The sequence below is a fragment of the Marmota monax genome, unplaced genomic scaffold (assembly GCF_021218885.2).
Source record: "Marmota monax isolate L192 unplaced genomic scaffold, Marmota_monax_Labrador192_F-V1.1 WCK01_AAM20220418_F8-fsc00002, whole genome shotgun sequence".
In the NCBI taxonomy this organism is placed as follows: Eukaryota; Metazoa; Chordata; class Mammalia; order Rodentia; family Sciuridae; genus Marmota; species Marmota monax.
Genome location: NW_026693571.1, coordinates 17,702,466 through 17,725,356, shown reverse-complemented (window position 1 = coordinate 17,725,356; position 22,891 = coordinate 17,702,466). Strand labels below are relative to the sequence as shown.

The following is a 22,891-nucleotide window of genomic DNA, read 5'->3' as shown; positions in this document are numbered from 1 at the left end:
TGCAATGTCCCAGGATCCAGCATACAGTCTAAATTAATTTTTGAATAATACACAGTCCTCAGTTTTCCTATCTCATTTTGGTAATTCGTATTTATTTGTAGAGGTTTCTATGTCCCATCTCCTAATCTCAAGTCCAAAAAGCAATGGTACATTAGTTATGAGAATGTCTTCTTGTAGCAATTAATAAAAGTTATAATGCTTTGAAGCTAAAAGTAGGAACTACTTTCCTCTTCTCATTCTGACACTAATCATTTCATAAATGCAGCTTGCTTCTTTAACTACACTATATGCCACTTGCATTAAATATGGAATATTTAAAAAAATACTTTTGTGATCTATGTGGTGGCTGTCTTAGGTATTCAAAGAAAACTGATGCTCATTAGGTAGTTGGTTTGAGATAATTACAAATTACACCGAAATTAGTTACACACATATAGTCTGGAACTTTTCCTGATATGGCTTCCTAAAACTGGGATACAGAGATGATAGCTTTCAAGAGATCTGTGAACCTTGCCTGATGAAAAATTAGGTGGAAGGCCATCTACCTGAGGAGATGCTCTCAAATATCCTTCAAATCCTCAAAGAGATTGTGACTTAGAAATGTAGCCACCACTTGTAATGTTATTTCAATGGAAACCATAATAAGAAAGCAAAATAATGTACTTACAAACAATACACAGTATTAATCCATACCTAAAAAACGAAGTGTATCTACCCATCTCTGCTAAAGTTGTACTTCCAGTAACGGTATCAGTTTTAGGATTTAACATCAATAAACTAAATTTCATAATGCTATTACTTTTGAAACTATTAATATGTAGGTAACCCAATTCTATTTTTAAAACTTCTCTTTTTAAAAAATTATTTCTAAACATTAAGATATTTAAAAGATATTTGTGAAAGTCATAATCTATACATAATTATATCCATAAAAAAATTTGCTTTATACACTGTGACCAAAGTAATTTTCTATTCATTTATTTTGTGCTATAGGCATAATCAAAAGTTTTTTTTAACAGTTCCTTATTATCTAAAGAATTAAATCCAACATTTATTTGGTGTTCAAAAGCCTTACACAATACATTTCTACCTCACTGTCATTAATTACACCAAATGGAATAATATATAAATGGGACTGTATCATAACAATTATGTAAATAGAGCAAAACTTTTTGGAATTGTTTTTTTCAGTCAGCATACTTCTCTAGAGATTGAACTAGGATGTTCTATGTCAGTAACTTCATTCCTTTTTATTAATATAATATTTCATGGTATGAACATAGCACTGTTTGCTCAGCCATTCATCCACTGAATGACATCTGGGTTGTTTCTAGTTTTTAGCTATTGCAAATAAAATTGCTATATACCTTTAAACGTAGGTTTATGTGTACACAAATTTTTATTTCTCATTTCTGATAGTTGTTTCTTATGAAACTTCAAAACTGTGGTACAGAATGTGTCATTTTACATCCCATCAACAATGTATGAGCAATCTATTTTCTGCATACATACAAACATTTGGAATTGTCATTATTTTTTTTTTAACTTCAGCCATTACAATAAGTATGCAGTGATACCTCATTTTGGTTTTACTTTGCATTTCTCTAACAGATAATGAATGATGTTGAAAATCTTTTCATACACTTCTTTACTATGTGTATATTAGGTGAAATGTCTCCATCTCTTTTGTCCATTTTCTAGTTGAACAATATTATTTTATTTTTGAGTGTTGGGATTTCTTTATATATATTCAAGATACTAGAACTTCAGCAGGTATGTGCTTGGTAATTATTTTCTCTTACTTGTAAACTGTCTTTTCATCTTCTTAGTAGAGCAAAGTCTTTAAAAATTCTCAAGTCCAACTGATCAACTGTTCCTTTTAAGAATTCTGCTTTTGGGGTCATCTTAAGAATTATCACTGGTCAGCCCTGGATCCTAAAGATCTATCCCCATAATTTTTTTTTTTTTTTTTGCTAAAAGTTAAAAAGTGTTGTTTTATATTTACCTTTGTGATCCACTTTGAGAAACATTTTTTTGCATAAATTATGGTTTCAGTCAAGGTTATTTATTTATTTGCCTATGGATATGCAACTATTCTAAAATCAATTCTTTAAAAGGCTATTTTTCTTCCATTAAATTGCTCTTGCACCTTTGTCAAAAACCAGGATATATTTTTATGGGTCTACTTCTGGATTCTCTATCCTGTTCTATTAGTCTATATGTCTATTTTCTTCCAGTACCACACAATTTTGGTTACTATAGATGGACAGTAAGTCCTGAAATCAGGTTCACTGATTAGTCCCACTCTTGTTCTTTCAATAAATCATTTTAGCTCTTCTGAGTCTCTATTTAAATTTTAGAATAAATATTGCTAACTGCAAAAAGGATTAAGACAGAAATTGTGGTAAATCTGCATACCAACTTGGAGAAATCTGGCATGTTTTCTACGTTAAATTTTCCAATCCAGGTACATGATATTTTGCTTCATTTATTTAGGACTTCTCTGATTTCTTTCATGAATATCATGCAGCTTTCACCATAAGTTTTACTAAATTTTCAGACAAGCATTTACTTTTTAATTAGTGATTGTGAATGTTAATGAATTTTAAATTTCAGTGTCTCCAAGTTGCTAGTATATAGAAATACAATTGATTTTTATGTTTATTTTGAATTCTACAATCTTATGAAATTCACTTTTTTTTTTTTTTTTGGTACTGGGGATTGAACCCAGGGCCTTAATGCATGCACTCTACCAACTGAGCTATATCCGCAGCCCTGAAATTAACTTTTATTAGGGGGGTTTTCTGTAGATTTCTTGTAAATAGTTACAATTTTCTCTCTTACTATATCTAATCTGTAATCCTCTTATTTCTTCTTCATATCTTAATGCAATGGCTAGAAATCCCAACACTTAAATTGAATATGAATAGTAAGAGGGCACATTTTTCCATCACTAAATATGTCAGCTATAGATGTTCAGGAATTAGTCTTTATTAAATTGAGGTAGCCCCCTTCTATTCCTACTTTTCTGACAGTTTTTGTCATGAATGGGTGCTAAAATTTTTCAAATAATTTTACTGCAACGAATGATATAATTGTAGGGTTTTTTTCTTCTTTCTTTAGCCCATTTACACAGTGATTTTATTAACTTTTTAAATTTATATATAATAGCGAAATGCATTACAATTCTTATTACACATTTAGAGCTCAATTTTTCATCTCTGGTTGTATACATAGTATACTCACACCAATTCGTGTCTTCATACATGTACTTGGGATAATAATGATCATCACATTCCACCATCATTAATTACCCCATGCTTCCTCCCTTCCCCTCCCACCCCTCTGCTATTATTACTATTATCATTATTATTTTGGTGGTACTGGGGATTGAACCCAAGGTCTTACATATTTTAGGTAAGCACTCTACCACTTAGCTACATTCCTACCTGCTAGATTACATTAATGTTCATATAGTGAACAAAATTTGCAACCTTAGAATAAACCCCACTTGGTGTCGTAGTGTATAGTTCTTTTTTAATATTGCAGTATTTTAATAAGCATATTTGGGCTTATTGTATAAATGAGATTAGTCTGTAAATTTCTTCTTTTGTAGTGTCTTTGACAGGTTTTGATAGCAAGGTAAAATATTTTGTCAAATGAATTGAGAAATATTTTCTCCTATATTCTGAGAGAAAATATGTAGAATTACTTTTAATTATTCTCTAAAAATTAGGTAGAATTTTCTAATAAAAGCATCTGAGCCTAAAGATTTCTTTTTTAGAAGTCTTATAAATTTAATTTACTGAAAAGTTCTATAGGATTATTCACATTTTCTATTTCAGTTGTTATTATTTTTTATTCTTTATAGAATTGATCCACCACATCTAACATGCAAGTTTGTATATGTAGAAGTATATTACTCTTATTATTCTTTAGATGTCTGCAGAGTCTGTGGCGATATTCATGTTTCTGACAGCATTTCTGATGGTGGTCACTTCTAGCCTCTTTTTTTCTGTCAGTATGTCAATTTTATTGATCTTTTCAAGAAATTACCTTTTACACTACTGGTTTTCACTATAGTTATTTTGTTTCCAATTTTATTGATTCCCATTCTTACTTCCTTTCTTTTTCTTGCTTTGGGTTTATTTTGCTTTTATTTTTTTAATTCTGTGAGGGAGAAACAAAGAATTGATTTGAGACTGTTCATCTTTTCTAATATATACATTTAGCATTTTCTAATATATAAATTTTGCATATAAATTTCCTCTTAGCATTGCTTTAGCTGATCCTCTCAAATTCTAGTATTTGTATTTTTATTTAGTTCAATTTATTTAGTTCAATTTTCCTTTGAGACTTCCTCTTTGACCCACAAGTTATTTAGAAGTACACTGTTCAGTTTTCAAATGATTAGACATCTTCTTATTTTGTTAACTGATTTTTCTTTGATTCCACTGTGGACATACAATGTGTTCGTGATTTCAATATTTTATCAGTTAAGATTTATTTTCTTCTTCTTTTTTCTTTTGTTAAATATATGTATGGGACTGAACCAGGGGCACTTTACCACTGAGCTACATCCCCAGCCTTTTTTTTTTTTTACTTTGAGATAAGGTCTTGCTAAGTTGCTCGTGGTGTCAACTGAGGTACTAAACCTGACCTCAAATTTGTGATCTTTTTTCCTCAGCCTTCCAAGTTGCTAGCATTGCAGGTATTCACTACTGTACCTGGCTGTGAAGGTTTAATATGACCCAGGAAATGGTGTATGTTGGTCTATATTCCATGGGTACCTGAAAAGAATATGTACTCTGATATTGTTGGATAGTGTTCTGTAAATACCGATTAGATGTTGTTGGGCGATGGTCATGTTTAGTTATTCTATAGCCTTACTGATCACTGTCTAATTGTTCTATCAGCTGTTGATAGAAAGGGGTTGAAGTCTCCAACTATAACTGTGAATTTATCTATTTGTCCTTCTAGTTCTATGAGTTTTGGCTTTACATATTTTGCAGCTTCATTTCTTAGTGTATACACATTCATATTATAATGTCTTTTTGGTAGATTCATGCTTTTATCATCATATAATGTACACCTCTGGTAATTTTTTTACTCTATAAAAACTCCTTAATATCCACAGTGCATATACTATAATCCCAGTTAATTGGAGGCTGTGGCAAGAGGACTGCAAGTTGGAGGCCAGCCTGCGCAACTTAGGGAGACCGTGTCTCAAAATAAAAGGGATAAGGATGCAGCTCAGTGGCAAAACACTCTTATACTGGGGGGAAAAATAAAGAATATACTAACTTCTACTTTAATATTTACATATCTTTTTCAATCTCTTTACTATTATGAACAAAGAGATTTTCTTACAGACAATATTTAGTGACCTTGTGTTTTCTTAATTCACCCTGCTAATTTTTTTTTTTTTTTTTTGGTGGTGTTAGGGATTGAACCCATGTACATGAAGGCAAGCACTTTACCAACTGAGCTATATCCCAGCCCACTAATTTATCTTTTAATAGGTACATTTAGATTATTTACATTTAAGGAAATTACTGGTAATTAAGCCTTATGTCTGTCACTCACTTTTTGGCTTTTCTTCTGTTTTCTTTTTCCTTAGTTCCTGTGAGTTACCATTTTTTAGAATTCCATTTTGATTTGTCTCTAGTGTTTTCTGAGTGTTTTTCTTCTAAACAGCTCTTTAATGGTTGCTTTGGGCATTATACACATAACATAATGATTTTATTATTTAGAAGTATAGAACCCTTATTTCTCTTCACTTCATCTTTTCCCCTTTGTAACACAATTGTCTTATATATCTTGTTTACATTTATTTTATATACTTTTATCTGTCTATGAGGCTTGTCTTTTTTTTTTCCCCAGTGTATTCTTTGTTGTTCAGATTGGATAATATCCATTTTTCCATTTTCTAGCTCATCAGTTCTTTCCTCTATCCATCCTATTGTGGTTATTTCAATTATTGATAGTTTTTATTTAATTGTAATATTCCATTTTCTTCTTTCTTTGTTGAGATTATTTATTTTTTGCTTGTTTCTGGCTTATTTGTAATTGCTCAGTGAAATGTTACTTTGAAATCCTTACTGGGGGGACTGGGGTTGTGGCTCAGAGGTAGAGTACTCGCCTACCATGCATGAGGCACCGTGTTCGATCCTCAGCACCACATAAAAATAAAAGATATTGTGTCCACCTATAACTAAAAAATAAATGTTTAAAAAAATCCTTACTTAGCAGTTATAACTTTTCTGTCATCTTCATGTAGGTATCTCTTGATTAACTTTTTCTTGAGATCCTGGTTCTTGGAATAACAAGTAACTTTCAGTTGAAATATTTATATTGGCTATTATGAGATTCCGGGTCTAATTTAAACTTTGTGTTTTAACTGTATTCCTCTGACAGCACTCTGGGAGAGTAGGGGGGAACATGATCTCATTACTTTCAAGTAGAAATAGTAGTTCAGGCTTCCCTCTTGGACTCTGATGACAATCCAAGCAGGGCATGGGGGAGCCCCTCATTACTGCTGAGTGGAGCTGGAATTTCCAGTTTCCCATGAAGACTCTACTTATGTCTACCTGATTAGGAAGAGAAAGGCTGCCTCATTACTGCTCTCTATGTACTTCAGTGATACCATAAGTATATGGCTTTGTTACCTCTAGATGGTGGGGAAAGTCCTAGCAATCCACTAGGCCACATCTAATACCACCCCAGTGGGAAGGACAATGATCACCATTGAATCTCTAGGTAAGGGCAGAAGTCCTGAATCCCCTAAGTTATCTCTACTAACACTGTGAGGAAAGAATGGGAAGAGTGAAAAAGGTGGGAGCTTTTCTTACTGCCTAGTACAGGTGAAATTCCAAGCTCTCAACTCATTTGTCTGTCACCACCCCTGCAGGGGGAGTGGGTGTTAGAGCATCTCATTACAGCATGGAGATGGTGGGTGGTCTGGGGTCTCTACTTAGCTTTGGCCATTATGGATTAGATTAGGGTCAGATTTGTCTGCTATGGAGTTACTATTATTTTTCTTACTTGGCTGTCCCTTTCCTGGTCATTTGGCGGAACAACAACACAACTTTTACAGGGCTTTTTTTTGGTCTATGCTCATTGGTGTTTGGGGGTTACCTGATCCTCCAACACCCAACCTGGAATACAAGGGACAAAAAAGAAATAAACACCCAAGCAGTTCACTGCCATGTTATTTTTTCTAGATATTATTAAACTCAAGACCTAATACAAGCAACAGCACCTGATTCATAACTATTTTTCAAGAAAGCACTTAAGCAATTAATGCCCTGTTACTGAGTTCACATAGATGCTAATAGGCAGAGGTACTATTCAAATAATCTCTGAAATACTTGAGAGTCAGAGATAATATAAACTGGTTGTCTTTTTGTTTGTGTTGGCAGTGCTGAAGATCGAACTCAGGGTTTTGCACATGCTAAACAAGCATTCTATTACCGAGCTATGTCCTAAGCCTGAGCATGTTTTAATGGCATCTATGTCAGCGAGAAAGGTAATATAAAAAAACTGAATATGGGCTGGGGATGTGGCTCAAGCGGTAGCGCGCTCGCCTGGCATGCGTGCGGCCGGGGTTCGATCCTCAGCACCACATACAAACAAAGATGTTGTGTCCGCCGAAAACTAAAAAATAAATAAATATGAAAAAAAAAAAAACTGAATATATTTAGATATATTGTGAAAATCACTCTATATGTAAATAAAATCTTTGCTGCTTTTGAAAACTTACAATCCTAACTGGAATGATCAAACAGCCACATATAGTACACTTACCTTGAGAAATCTTTTATTTTCAAAGCTTCTCAAAAACATACAAATGAAACATCTATTTTAATTCCCTTAATCAATTACTTCTTCCTGTTCTTGGAGAAGACGCAAATCAAGTGGTTTCCATTTTTTATAAAATAATCTTTCCAAAAGCTATCAATCTACACTTTAACTTTCATATAAAAGAAATGCATATTGCCTCTACTTATAGATAGAACAGTTTGGGCTGGGGATGTGGCTCAAGCGGTAGCGCGCTCGCCTGGCATGCGTGCGGCCCGGGTTCGATCCTCAGCACCACATACAAACAAAGATGTTGTGACCGCCGAAAACTAAAAAATAAATATTAAAAAAAAAAAGAGAGAGAGAATAGTTCGATATTCCAACACCAAGTTAAGATCAAATGAAGTAAGATGATTCAGAAAGTAATGACAAAAATCCTTTGTGCTAAATTAACAAAACCTGTCATTTCTGTATGATGATACTAGCTGAATGATGTTCAAACTATATCTGCTAACCCAACCATCTATGGATTACAACTTGGGTTTTCTATCTAGTTTCTACTTATCAGCCAATTCCCAATTCTGATCCTCTTTGGGACTAATAAATTGGCATGCTGGCTTACAGATAATCTCTTGTGTATTGAATAATGTAAACCTCTCCCCTAGAGATAAATCACCTTTCAGCATGTTGATAAGTTTCTCATTTTGCAAAAAAGAGCATTAAAACTCTGAAAGACACCACTCCTAAGCACAACCACCTTTGCAAAATCCTGTTGAACTGGATGTAGTAGTACATGACTGTAATCCCTACTACTGAGAAGGCTAAAACAGGAGGATTGCCAAGTTCAAGGCCAACCTCAGCAACTTAGTGTCTAGTGTGCTTTAGGCCCTGGGTTTCATTCCCAATACTGTAAAACACAAATTAAAAACAAACAAACAAAAACAGCCCACTGAAAATCTAGGTGGCTTTGTGGAATGACATTTATGCAGTTCATCTCTTTAAAATGCAACTCCAGTTGTAGAAATATAGGTGCATATACTTAGTATTAGTCAAAGACCATAATGCTAATATGACTTCAATTTAGAAGTGGGAGAAATAAAATATTTAATGTTCTTAACATTAATGAAGAATTAATACTGATATCACCTAGCAGATCACACAAACATGCAAATAATCCATTGTCAAATATTTCTAAGATTTTAAAATTAAATGCTCTTATAATGTGGAACTTTTAAATTGGGGGTAACATGATAATAAATTATTTAAAGATGTCAGTGATTTTTCTGGTTAACTGCTATATATGTGAAATACATTTTGTTTACTAAAATTTAAAATTCTTTGTAAAAATTATGCACCTGCAATAAAACAAATTAAATATTTATTCTACTTGAAAATTTTACCAAAAATTTCCCAACTTTTTGTACTGTTGAATGAGAAATTAACCCAAGTGCTATTATCTGTGTTATTTCTGTTTAATAACGTAAGGTCTATATTTGCAAGACAGAAAATAACAGCCCTATTTTCTGGATCCATTCTTTAGGTAACTGACAGAAGTATGATTGTTAATGTTTCTGAAAAAGGAACTTTTCCTGTACTTTCAACATGCCACTTTTAATTTAAGGAAACAAACTGAGAAGGCTCTCCCTGTCACTGTGGTATTTTACTTTCACCAGCACCACTTTGGCAGTGCTTTTATTGGAACACATTAGTAATTCCCAAATGTATTTTCTTGGCAACTTCTTCCAAGAAATAAAACTATTTTGTAAACAATTTTAATAGTATTTTTATGAAAGATCAATTGAGTCTTCCACCTTTTCAAAACACTAAAAAAAGATTACCTCCTTTCTATTATTCTAACGCCCCATCATTTTATTGAAAACATAATACACCTATTCTAACACCTCAAATTCACACAAAAAATCACAAATTTAAGCATTTTTACTATAAATTATTAGTGAACTACAAATAAGTTGTAACAAAACACAAAATTATAAAATAGTGCTGACACTATTTACCAAATTGACCAAAAAACAAAAAAGAACCTGAGAGAATATTGAGAAATAAAATAAAGAAAAAATGAATTGTAGGAAGGAGAAAAGAAACCAGTTTTTAAAAAGTAGAAGAAAATCACATCAGAACTACATACAAAGACTGCAAAAGTGGCCGGGTTTAATAGAAATATAAGAATACTAGAGAGAGAGCTATTCTAACCAACACCTGAATTCTAGACAGTCTATAGCAAAAACTCAAAACTACATTTTGCTTTTAGTTGACTTTAGAACCAGATGGCAATATGCTAAAAGTGCATGCAAAATTATCACTCTACTTATTCACAGTAAACTAGAAAGCATGCATGGATACCTAAAAAAGTTACTTTGGACTATGTCAAAACTGGCACGTAGCTTTTGTGAAGCCAAATCTGCACTTGTTTGACTCTACATGAAATAAGTTGATACTAAAGTTTTAAAGGGTTTGCAGACCCATGCTTATGCTGATTTCTAAACGCACCAGTCCAAAAGCAGAATTTAATATTCTGAAACACTGTCAAGTAAAATCTAAAAAAGCTTAGTAAAGTTGCTTTAAAAAGTTTACTTTACTTTTAAAAGCATCTGTTGCTCCAGGTGCATGGTTTTTGTCTGGATGAAACTTCAAAGCAAGCTTTCTATAAGCTTTTTTCAAATCTTCATCACCAGCATCTTTTGTAACTCCAAGTACTTCATAGTAATTTTTACATTTGTTAATGCTGTAAACAAGAAAGTGTATTACAATGTAAATTTCAAGGAAGAATGTCATATAATATCTCTAATTTTCAATTTATTAAAATAGTATAAAGAACTATCTGTGAATTGTTTTCTCAAAATCTAATGATGGCTTATCCCTTTAAGGGCTGGTTTGCTTCATTCTCTTGACTGGTCATAGACCATTCCTCCAATCTCTTCTCAGTCTAAGGAGAATGATCCATGAGAATGTCCTTAGTGCAATTTATCACAACTAAAGAGATAACTGTAGATGAAGGACAGCACATTCATTGTAACTAAAATGAAAGAGTAAGAACAATTTATAGTACATTTCGATGGATTAAAAAAAAAAAAAAATCCAAAACTGCCCAAAAGTATGTCAAAGCTAAAAATAAATATACATTACTTTCCAAGAATTTTGTTATTGCATAATGTAGATCTAATGAAGTATCAGTGCAACAGTTTAGGTATGTAAATCAAAGAAGTATCCTATGGTTTATTCCTGAAGGTACATTAATTCAGCATGATTATGCTAATGAGAATTTATCTGAAACTCTATGAAGAAGACACTGGGGCTTTTGTAGATAAAATACAACAAGGGACTACAAAATTGTTTGTTACACTTCATTTCCACTGTGATGAGCACACTCCTAAAGATGATTTACATAGTGTATACCTGAAAGATGAAATAGAATTAAGCCTAGAGTACTTAAAGTACATTAATAGCTGAAAAAGAATACTCTGAATGGAGTAAGACTGTTAAGTACCTTGGTATGCCAGCATTATCACACATCCGGAGTTGCAGATCAGTGGTAGAGTGTACACAGCATGTGTGAGGCTCTGAGTTCAATCGCCAACATCAAAAGAGACATGGTACAGTTTCAAAATTTTTTGTACTTTGCAACTTTAGTTGTGTTCCATGTATGTATGTCTTGACAGTAGTAGTAATGGGTAAAATAATCTGAGGCATAATTGGTCACAGGTAACAAAAGAACTTCAAAGACTGACTCAGAAAAGACACAAGGCTCATCTTTTTAATTAACTACTAAACTACTTGCCATCACAGTGCTTGTTACATGGAAGGTTCTCAGATATTTTTTTTTTAATTGAATGAGCCTTTGCTCTCCTTTAATAATGAAAGCATTCATTCTCTGTTATATGAACTGAGGTGTCGGCAAGGGGCAGGAGGGGGATGAGTGGGAGAGGCATTATATATAAGAGCATAGAAATGTATAAAATTTTTATAAACACACCAACAAGAATCTGTTATACCACCTTCTTTATAAAATTAATAAAAATTAAAATTCTATTTTTTTCTACTTTAGATACTTAAAATATAAACACAAGTCAGTTTTACTTCAAAAACACAACACTTCTTCTATTCAGTCAATCATACTTAATTGAATAGCAACTATGCCCCAATGTTCTAGGCACTTGAAATACATTAGTAAACAAAACAGAAATCCTCACCTCTGGAGACTCATTTTCTTAGATATGTTTCGCAACTATTTAACAGGAAATAAAGAGAGGAGGGTGGCACTCACCCTAATACCTACATCCATGGTTACCTAATACCCATGTCCATAAAGCTTGAAAAATTATTTTAAAACCTGACTTGAATTTCTTTTAGAGGCAAAAATCTAACCCAAAATTAATGTGATGCATAATTCAGTATTCATTTATCCAATTTGGGTGAAGAGTTGCATGTTTTGCTGTCAAAGTGTTGCTACTTGTATATGATATATGGGCTGCTGCTTCAGATCCTGCTGTTATATAATGTCTATAATTATCCTTAATTTTCTAAAAGATGAATAATTCTAAGTTCCAAACTATTTGGTCACAAAGATTTCATATAAAGAATTAAAGGAGTTTTATTGTGCTGATTATTTTATACAAATTACTTCATTTATTATTACTATTCCTATTTTTAAAAAATATTTATTTTTTTTTAGTTGTAGTTGGGATACAATACTTTTATTTTATTTATTTTTACGTGGTGCTGAGGATTGAACCCAAGGCCTCTCATGTGCTAGGTGAGTGCTCCCGCTGAGCCACAACCCCAGCCCCTACTATTCCTATTTTGCCAATGAGGAAATCACGGCTTTGAGTGGTTGAGTAAGTTGTCTAAAGTCACACAGCCAAGTAATAGATGAGCATAAGGATTTATTTCTTTAACAAAAATTTACTGACCATTTACTTTTAGCTAGGCACTGTTTCAGATGCTACAATGGTGAATAAACCAGTCAAAAAAAAAAAAAGTCTCTAGTCTCATTAACATTAGAAATGGGAGAGGATAAGCAAGAAATAAATACATAAGTAAAATATAAAGTATATCATATTGTGATAAACATTTGGAGAAAAATTAAGGGGTAAAGAGTAATATAAAACAAAGGGGTAAACTTGCTATGGTATTTTATTGTTGGTACTGGGGATTGAACCCAGGGGTGCTTTACCACTGAGCAACACCCCCCAGACCTTTGTTTCTATTTTGATAGGGCCTCACTCAGTTGCTTAGGTCCTGGCTAAATTGCTAAGGCTGGCTTTGAACTTGTGATCCTCCTACTTCAGCCTCTGGAGTAGCTGGGATTACAGGCATGTACTGCCAAACCGGCTAACCTTGCTATTTTAAAGAGGGTAATTGGAGAAGACTCACAAATAATGATTCTGTTTGTTTGATTTTAAAATCTTGCTGTCTCAGAACCAGAATAAAAAAGACAAAAGAGCCCCTTCAGACTCCACAGTGACTCTCCTCTCCCTTTCCACTTCCTTCTTATAATCATTACTTAAGCAGACTCTCTTCCCTCCTAGATATTTACAAATATTCTTTCTTGATGGCCGGAATGCTCCATCTCTGCCTTTGTTTTGGCAATTTATTACTGAATCCAGGGCCTCAGGAATGTCAGGCAAGCACTCAGCTACTGAGCTACATTCCCAGTCCTTTTTATTTTGAGACAGGGTCTCACTTTATTGCCTGAACTAGCCTCAAACTTGCAATCCATCCTGTCTCACCCAGCCCTACTTTTTTCTTGTTTAGTTTCTACAACTTCTTCAGACCTCAGTTTAATTATTTTTTCCCAAGATACTGATAAACACTGAATAAACCTAAATACTTAGAGGTTTGATGCCTCTCTTAAATGCTTCCAAAGCCCTCTAAATTTAGTTTTATCCCAACAATTACCACAATGTATTGCCTGTTTACTTTTCTGACTACTCTTCTAGAATAGAGGCTCTTTTAAAGGCAGCGATTATGTCTTGTTCTCTATATGTGTTGGATGATTGGACAGACAGGATGGATGGAGGGATGGAAGGATGCTCAGATGGAATGGAAGGGTAAAAAGAACAGAAATGGTGATGAATGCTATAGTGAAATGTAGCTGCCAACAGAGTCAATTTGGAATAGAGAAGAAGCAGTTAAAAGCAGACTGTGCAATGAGAAATAGAGCTAAGAATACAGCAGAACTACCTGAATGCAGAAAAGATAGTGATAAACACTGAAAAATCCTAAAGCCATTACAATTTGACTTGAATATGTAAGAGGTTTAATTATATTCCAGATTAACACTCTAAAATTGTTTTGTTGATAGTTCCTGAGCACAAAAGGTTAAGCAATGGAAAAAGCCAACTGGGGAAAGGGTTGATAGATTGTATAGGAAAAAATAGGATATAATTCTCAGTGTTCTAGATATACCTCATAAACCTAAGACTTGACAAGAGAGAAAGTCTAGACAGGAAAAACAATTATTTCACTAATTCTTAGCTGTATCCAGCTCCACCATATCTTTCCTGCTGTTAATTTTTCATGACATATTGGAAGAAAAATTCTTGAGAAGCCAGAACAAAGATGTAAAGTCGCTAATGGACAAGATGACGACTATGTATTTCAAACAATGCTCCCAGTACACTTCATTCACCTATTTTTTCACATCTGAATAAGAATTACCATTCACATATCTACTTTCTTAGTGTTGTTCATCATGATCTTTCTCACCATCTATATGTATTTGTCACAATTTTTACAGTCTGCTCTTTTCTGAAAGATTAGAACCTTCTTCAACCTTACCAAAGAATAAAAAATACATTAAAAAGGGGTAACTCACACATGCATGCTCTGTCTTTTGCCACATGATGCCCCGTGCTGCTTTGGGACTACGCCAGCAAGAAGGCCATCAATAGATACAGCCTCTCAACCTTGAACCAGAACCATAAACCAAAATAAACCTCTTTTCTTTATAACATAAAAAAAGTGAAACACAGGGACAACCCATTACCTATTTTGGAAGGGAATATTGCACAAGGCCAAAAAGATCTGCATGGAGATTAATAATGAGAAAAGTATGTCTAGTCCAGCCTTTATGTGAGTAAGAAAGGAGGGTCATCTTTCAATTCTCTTTTTTTATGTGTTATACCTGATTATTTAAATAGGCTCCAAATTTAACTGGTGTTGGAGGAAATACTTATTTCTGAGACAAAGGATTATTTCTTTTACAAGTTTAGCAAAATGACTTATTTTCTTTTCATTTAAAGAAATAGAGCTTAAGCCAAATCTTAAAATTCAAATCCCTATAATTCTACTAAATTAAGAGTTGTACAGAAATGTTCTTAGATACATATAATAGCTCTATTAATGATTTCATGCTAATCTTATACTTTTAAATAAAGATGGTCTTTTTCAATTATATATTAATAGCTTGTTCAAATAAGATCCATGATACTTTCCTCAATTATTTTTTAATATTTTGACTCAAAAACAACAAATAGAGGTTAATTTCACAGTATACTAGTTAACTAAGTTATAAAATTTTTCTTCAATCTTACTATAAGGTAGCTCTTACTTATGCAATGAATACAGTATTATTGCATGGCTTCTCCCTATTGAGTCAAATTGTCACTGAGCAACTTATTTGCACAATCGTACTCACCAACAAGGTAACATGCTTTTGTGAGAAAAATCCCCTGTGTATAGGTAAAACAAAACACAAAACCATACAGTATGTGTTTGCTTTTCTGTTCCTCACTAAAGCAACGCTTATGAAAACTAACACAATGAATAAGTACTATATGATTCAGCAAAACAACTTTTTTTTACTTCATAAATTTTTAAAATTTGTTTTAATTAGTTATACATGACAGTAGAAAGCATTTATGCACTTTGATATATCATACATTAATGGGGTATAATTTCTCATTTTTCTGATGGTACATGTTGTGGAATCACATTGATCATGCAGTCATATATGTACATAAGGTAATAAATATCTGTTTCATTCTACTATCCTTCCTATCCCCAAATCCCCTCCCCTCCCTTCACTCCCCTAGCAAAGCAACTCTTAAGTAAGATACTGACTTAAATATTTTGAGTAAACCTGGGATGCTCCTAAAAGAATGTTCCAACCACATCAGTCCTAAAGGGAAAAAATACATATTTGTTAAATAAAAGAATATAATAAAATTATTGAGTTAGAGAATAAATCTCTAATACAGATATAATACTAAACTAATTTTACTACCTATGAGGAATTCATGGCCTCAAAGTGTCTGCACCTTCAATGATAAATCAGCAATTTTTCCATTCCCTTTGCTTTCTTCTTTGCATACATCTCATACTTCTACTACACCGCTCAAGCTTTCAACCTCTCTCTTCTAACTCTTAGAAAACAGAATATAAGCCATCAGACAAAAACTCCCTCAATATTTTATGTCTGTCTTCCAACTCTGATAACACACAGAGTATATCTACACCCACCATCATCTTTTATTCTTCTAATCTCAGGATGTACCTAGCCCCACCTAAAACCAAGACCTTTGGATTTAGGAGAAACATACACATATAAAATCAATCAATACTGAAACAAAGGTATAAAATATCTCTTCCTTACTTATTTATATCATACCTTGGGCTACTCCCACCCTCTGACATTAGGGTAGAAGAGATGAAGAAATAAAGATTTTTAAAACTAACAACAGATTTAGAAGATTATTTACTCCCCAAAACTTTGAACTACAGTTTTCTCATGAAACTTTCAAACATGTAGATAATTCTATATTCTAGGACGGGAAAATAATAACCAAAAAAAAAAAAAAATTGCATAATATGCATTAACTTTATTCTGAATCCTTCATGGAGAATATGCTCTACCAACATAAAGTAAAAGAAAATACAATTTGTTTTAGGATGTGGTTTCCAGGAATGTTTCATCACACTGCTTTCCTAAAGCTTTTTCTGAAAAAAATCCAAAAGCTGGTCAGTCTCTTACTTATTTACTTATCTCACTTATTCAGCCATGTCTGACACAGTACTACAGTTAGAAAAGTGCTTAGCAGCATTATGGATATTCTCAAAGTGCATACAAATCAAATACCCTTTATCATGGCTTTACCATGACTAGGGGGTCCTTCTTTCCTTATGACCACATCCAGATAAAATATTATAATCCAGCTTTATATTTAAATATAGATAGAAAAAAAACAAAATACAAACACATTGATATTTGATTTATAAGGCATGGTGACAAATCACTTTCCTTAATAAATAAAGCTTGCATCTCAAATATACTTCAATTACTAATTACGGTAAGTAAACAAATGAGAAAAAAAGGAGTATAAAAGGAGGAAAAAAAGGATAAGAGAGGAAGAAAAATTTTAAAAAGAGAAATAGGAAATGGCAAAAGGAAAGGACTTAATCTAACTAGTTTTAACTACTATTCACTTAAGTTATGCTATAATTCACTCTCCAGAGAACTATCTGATTAATCACTGTTTGGATTCAATCATCTTTAAACTTTAGTTTCCCTAGGAAAGTAACCTTGACACAATATCAACACAACTTTCTTTAAGTTGTAGCAGGAAACAAAACAGTCTATTATTCTGCGTTCTTTTTACTACCTGAAAACTTTGCCTTATTTATAAAATCAGTAAGACCAGATCTCCAAACCTCAGTTCATAATTTTTCAACTCTACCTAATTCTTCTGCTTTTCATAGAAGTGTATCATGAGGTAAAAATAAAACAGAGATAGAATAATCTAAGTAAGAAAAAAATATTAAAAGAAGAAGACATTATGGTGGTTGCACATATTTGAAGACAGCCTTGAAAAAATATAAATAGAAAAAAATCCTTCATTAATATATGTATGAAACTGAAAGCTGTTGATATTGCTCTCAATTTTCCTCATATGAAATTCTCCTACTGCATTTATATATATGTAAGACCAAACAACTCTTCATCTTCTTTCAGTATCATGACCTCAACAATGTACTGTGTAAAAAATTGAAACAGTTTTCCTTAAAAAAAAAAGTCTGAAGCAGCTTTGTAACACAGTTAATTTAAAAGATGGAACCTTCCATAAAGCTGAAAACTTTACAGACTAATTTCATAAGGATATGAAGCAAAAAACACTGGAGTTAATTCCTTTGTTCTGTTGGAACATCAAAAAATTACACTGGTATCAATTATAAATTGAGACATAAATCATATTCCTACCTGAGAACTCCATCTATTTGGTCTTTGGTATAGCCTTTTCCACTTTCACCACCACCAGATATGCTGTCCTTTGTGCAATTGGGTTTGCTCTGATCACCAGCACCTGATGGTTTTCGGCAATGAGGGCTATTTCCAGCAGTGCTTCCATTTTTCATAATTATCTCCAATAGTGCTGTACAAAGATAAAGTACGTTATGCCTGTTTACATCAAGTTTCATATATAAGATCTTATGAAGAAAGTTTTAAAGCAGACAAATTACAAACTGTGTACTCCAAAAAGATCTGCCATAGGGTCTTCTTAAATAGCAAGTATTCCCTTACATACTTAACTGTTTAAAGAACACTATTCACCATGTAAAAACTGAATGTTAAGAAATTTAAAGTTAATAACTTGAAATTACTATTCTTCAATTATTTATGGCAAACTTTTATTTGTTAAGTAAAATTACAGAATACCAAAAGATAGTCTTTAAGTAGCTAATGAGATTATCCAGAAAGAAACAGAAATTAGACTTGTTTATTTCTCAACAGCAACAACAGGAGCCAAAAGACACTGTATTATTTTCAAAATACTCAGGAAAAAAAATAACTGTCAACTTGGGCTCTGCATTAGTCTTCCATAATGTGCACAAGATAAAAACATTTTCACAAAGAATGAGAAACTTTATTGCTAAGAGTTGCACTGAATAATACTGTAATATTTACATTTCAGACAAAAGAAAAATGTTTCCAGTTAGGCTGAGGTACAAAAAGAATGGTGAACAAATATTGCAGTAAATGTGTAGCTATAAATCTAAACAATGAATGTATGAAACAACAATAATTGTGTTTAGGATTTGCTTTAAAATGATCTAGGGAGACCTGGGTTCAATCCCCAGCATCACAAAAAAAAAAAAAAAAGATAGAAAAAAATGATGGGGGTGGGGGGAGAATCAATAAAAATTGGGGTTGAGCAAATGTATGAACTCAGATTGGCTGTATATATTCAAAGTGGTTAAGATAAATTTGTGAGTCAGGCACAATGGAACACTCCTATAATCCTGAGGACTTAGGAGGCTGAGGCAAGAGGATTCCAAGTTCAAGGCCCGTCTTAACTACTTAGTCAAACCCTAAGCAATTAAGTAAGAACCCATTTCAAAATAAAATTAAAAAGGGGTAGCATGTGACTCAGTACTAAAGTGCCCCTGGGTTAAAGCTCTAGTACAAAAAGAAAAAAAAAAAAAAAAAAAGATGGGTGATAGTGATAATATTTTCTTTCCTTTTGTATATGCTTGAAATGTTCCATATTAGAATTTATACATTAAAAGTTAACAAAACTAAAAGGAAAAAAAGAAAAAATTTACCATCTTAATTTTTTGTGTGTGTGTGTGTGTGTGGGGGGGGGGGGAACAGGGTTTTACTATGTTATCCAGGGAAGCTTTAAATTCCTGGTCTCAATTCATCTTCCCACCTCAGCCTCCCAAACAGCTGGAACTATAGGCACATGCCACCACATTCTGCTTTTTTGAAGATTTTAACACATTTCAATTAATAAATGACATAAAGTAAATTCAACTGATGAATATTCATTTTTTCCTGGCACACAGGAATGAAAATAGACCATATTATATCCAGGCCATAGAGATATCTTCTGAAAATCTCTAAGAACTAGTGCCATATGTACCACAATCTATAAGCAAAATACATTTCAGTAAAAAATCAATCATAAAACTTTAACTAAAAAACACACAAATGTGGTGGAAATAAAAAAAAAATCCACAAAACTCATCAAAGAAATAATCATCACAGAAATTTGAAAATACTTAAAAGAATAACAATGAAAACACTGTATCTCAAAACTTGTGGGTCAAACAGATATCCACTTGTTAAAGAGTTAATTTGGGCCCCCTACCTCACACCATACTCAAAAATTAACTCAAAATAAAGCATACACTTAAAGGTAAATAGCTAAAACTACAAAACTCTGGTAAGACAATATATGAATAAATCTTTGTAACTTTGGTTTAGATAAATACTCTTACATGCAACATCAAAATTGCAAAGGAAAAAGTAGGCAATGTGCATTTAATCAAAGTTAAACACTTTTGTACTTCAAAAGCTATCATCAATAAAGTGAAGAAAATCCACCGAATAGAAGAAAATATTTGAGAATCACATCTGATAAAAGAAATGTGTCAGGAACATAAAAAGAAGTCTTACAATTCAATAAGAAGGCAAAAAAAAAAAAAAAATTAAAAGCATGGGGTGAAAGTCCAGCAAGGTGATGCATACCTATTTCCAGCTACTCAGGAAGGCTGAGGCAAGAGGACTGCTTGAGCCCAGGAGTTGAAGACCAGCCTGAGCAACATAGGGAGACTCTGTCTCAAAAGGAAGAAAAAAAAAAAAAAAAAAGCAACAAACAAAAACTATGGCACAAAGAACCTGAAAAGACATTTCTCTAAGAGATTTAAATGAATGACCCATATGAAACAGTTGTTCACTGTCATTAGCCACTACAGAAATGAAAATCAAAACCACAGTGAGATACCAATGCACATTCATTAGAATGGCTTTAGTCAAAAAGATGGACAATAATTAGTGCTGACAAGGATGTGCAGAAACTGGTACCCTAACTACACTGCCTGTGGGAATGTAAAATGGTGCAGCCGCTTTGAAAAATTGGTAGTTTTTCTTAAAAAAATTACCATTTGACTCAATCTCATTACTAGTTATATACCCAAGATAAATAAAAACAAATATCTGTACAAAACTGGTTCATGAATATTGACAGCAACATTATTCATAACAAAATAGTGGAAACAAATAAAAACAAAATGTGAACTATCTAGACAATAGTATATTATTTGAAAATTTAAAAAAAGGTACTGGGTACATGTACAACATGGATAAATTGTGAAAACATTATGCTAAGTAAAAGAAGTCAATAACACAAAAAATGCTGCATGAAATGTCTACGCTGTATATCTATTTATATGAAAGGTTCAGAACAGGTAAAATGAGTTAGAAAGATCAGTTATTGCCAATTGTACAGTATAGGGATGGTGAGGAGAGTATAATTGAGAAATTAAGTGTGGTGGCTAATGAGTATGGGGTTTCAACTTCTTTTTGTTGTTGTTGTGTTTTTAAATATTTTTTTTAGTTATAGTTGGACACGATACCTTTATTTTTATGTGGTGCTGAGGATCGAACCCAGTACCTTGCTCGTGCTAGGCGAGCCACAACCCCAACCCCATCTTCTTGTTCTTGAAACAGAGTCTTACTATTGTTGCCCAGGTTACCTACAAATTCACGATCCTCCTGCCTCAGCCTCCTGAGTAGCAAGCACTACAGGCATACACAACCATGCCTAGCCTGGGGTTTCTTTCTGAGGTGAGAAAATGTTCTAAAACTAATTGTTATGGCGATTGCACAATTCTGTGAATATACTAAAAACCCACTTAGTTAAAGTTAACTATATACTATAAATGAGTGAATTATATGGTATGTGAATCATCTCAAATAAAGCTATTTTATGTATGTATTTTAAAAATTCCAACAATGCTGTTAGCAAATATGTAAATATGTAGATATTTATTATTTATATAAACTTTTCTACCATTCATTTTCCCTGGTTAATAGATTTAAGAAATCAAGGACATAGGAAATTTAGTTCTTATAAAATCTATTGTTATAGATGGTAGAAAAATACTAAATTTAGACAGCAATCTTATAGTTATTAACAACAGAAATACAATATGTAGTCAACTATTAACTGTAGTTTAGTTCGTACTTAATGCAATCACAAGGGAAGTCATCAGTCTAGCAGGTAGTCGTTCACAACATTTAAACATGAAAAATTTGGGGGGAATTCTGGGACAAAGGCTGTGACAGCAAGTTAAATTTTAAATTTCTCCATATTCCCTCATAAAATCAGAGCAATTAAATAACAAAGTCAAAACTTCATGCACAAAACACCCAAATACAAGGTAGGGACTACCACCAAGCTAAAAAGATCTGCGGAGATATTAGAAATGTGTGAGAAGCAGAAAATAGCAATGGGGCATTTGCCAGCCGAAAGAACAGGAAAAAAAAACTCAAAATAAGCAACAGGCAAAACTAAGCAAAGTGTGTTAAAAAGAATGAGTTTTATGATAGCTATAATATAAAAACAGCATCATAACAGCACGAGTGCAAGGGTCTACAATAAAGACTACAGGCACAGAACACTCCAGTTACTACAAACTGATAAAACCAATCAATCAAAATTCTCTTCCAGAACAAGGAGAAACTGCTGGGAATAGGACCTAAACTGAAGAGGATAGAGACAAAGGGAAAAAAGAAAAGAGAAACTCCAGATTAAAGTGGTGAAGGAGAAAGGAATGAGACATTCTCAAATGGCAAGGTGACATTCTTAAACATTTTATACAAAAACTGAAGGATCGCTGTGTATTCAGAAAGGCTAAATTAACATCACATAAAAAAGAATAAAAGAACATTGTGGAGGTCTAATACAAATTATTATAAGGAAAAAAAGAGTAAGTATAAACAAATCTCTAAAGACAATGATGGAACACTACACAGATTTTTCTCATCTACTAATACTTCAAAACAAGATCAAGGGGCTTTAAGAAACAACACATGATATGAAAGGGTAAACACGAATAAAAATTACAACCACCTCAGAAATTATCTATCCAGAACTTAGGTGCAAAAACTCAGGAAAAAGCCAAAATAGAAGAAATAGAGTTATAAAAATACCAGAAAAATTTATGAGAAAGAAGATATAAAAGGATGGAAATCTAAAAAATTAAAATATTTTAAATTAAAAAAATTTTGAGAGAAAGTGACAAATACTGAAGGTATCTGAAGAAGATCCAACATATGTACAACAGGTAT

The 22,891-nt window shown here is 32.8% G+C and overlaps 1 protein-coding gene across 3 annotated transcripts in view; it reads right to left on the bottom strand.

The window, feature by feature from the left end:
* The window catches only part of Dnajb14 (DnaJ heat shock protein family (Hsp40) member B14), a 45,829-nt gene that overhangs the window by 13,095 nt on the left and 9,843 nt on the right, over positions 1-22,891 (bottom strand). The window contains exons 2-4 of one of the 3 annotated variants that reach the window (XR_006854894.2): positions 18,017-18,188; positions 14,636-14,726; positions 10,406-10,543 (exon numbers count right to left, since the gene is read on the bottom strand). Coding sequence is in view for 2 of the 3 variants with exons in the window: in XM_046458948.2 (XP_046314904.1) it covers positions 10,398-10,543; positions 18,017-18,188 (318 nt within the window). In the remaining variant the exon portion in view is untranslated. Of the gene's footprint in view, positions 1-10,397; positions 10,544-14,635; positions 14,727-18,016; positions 18,189-22,891 lie in introns of those variants that run through there. The other 2 variants (XM_046458948.2, XM_046458950.2) reach the window with 2 other exon arrangements.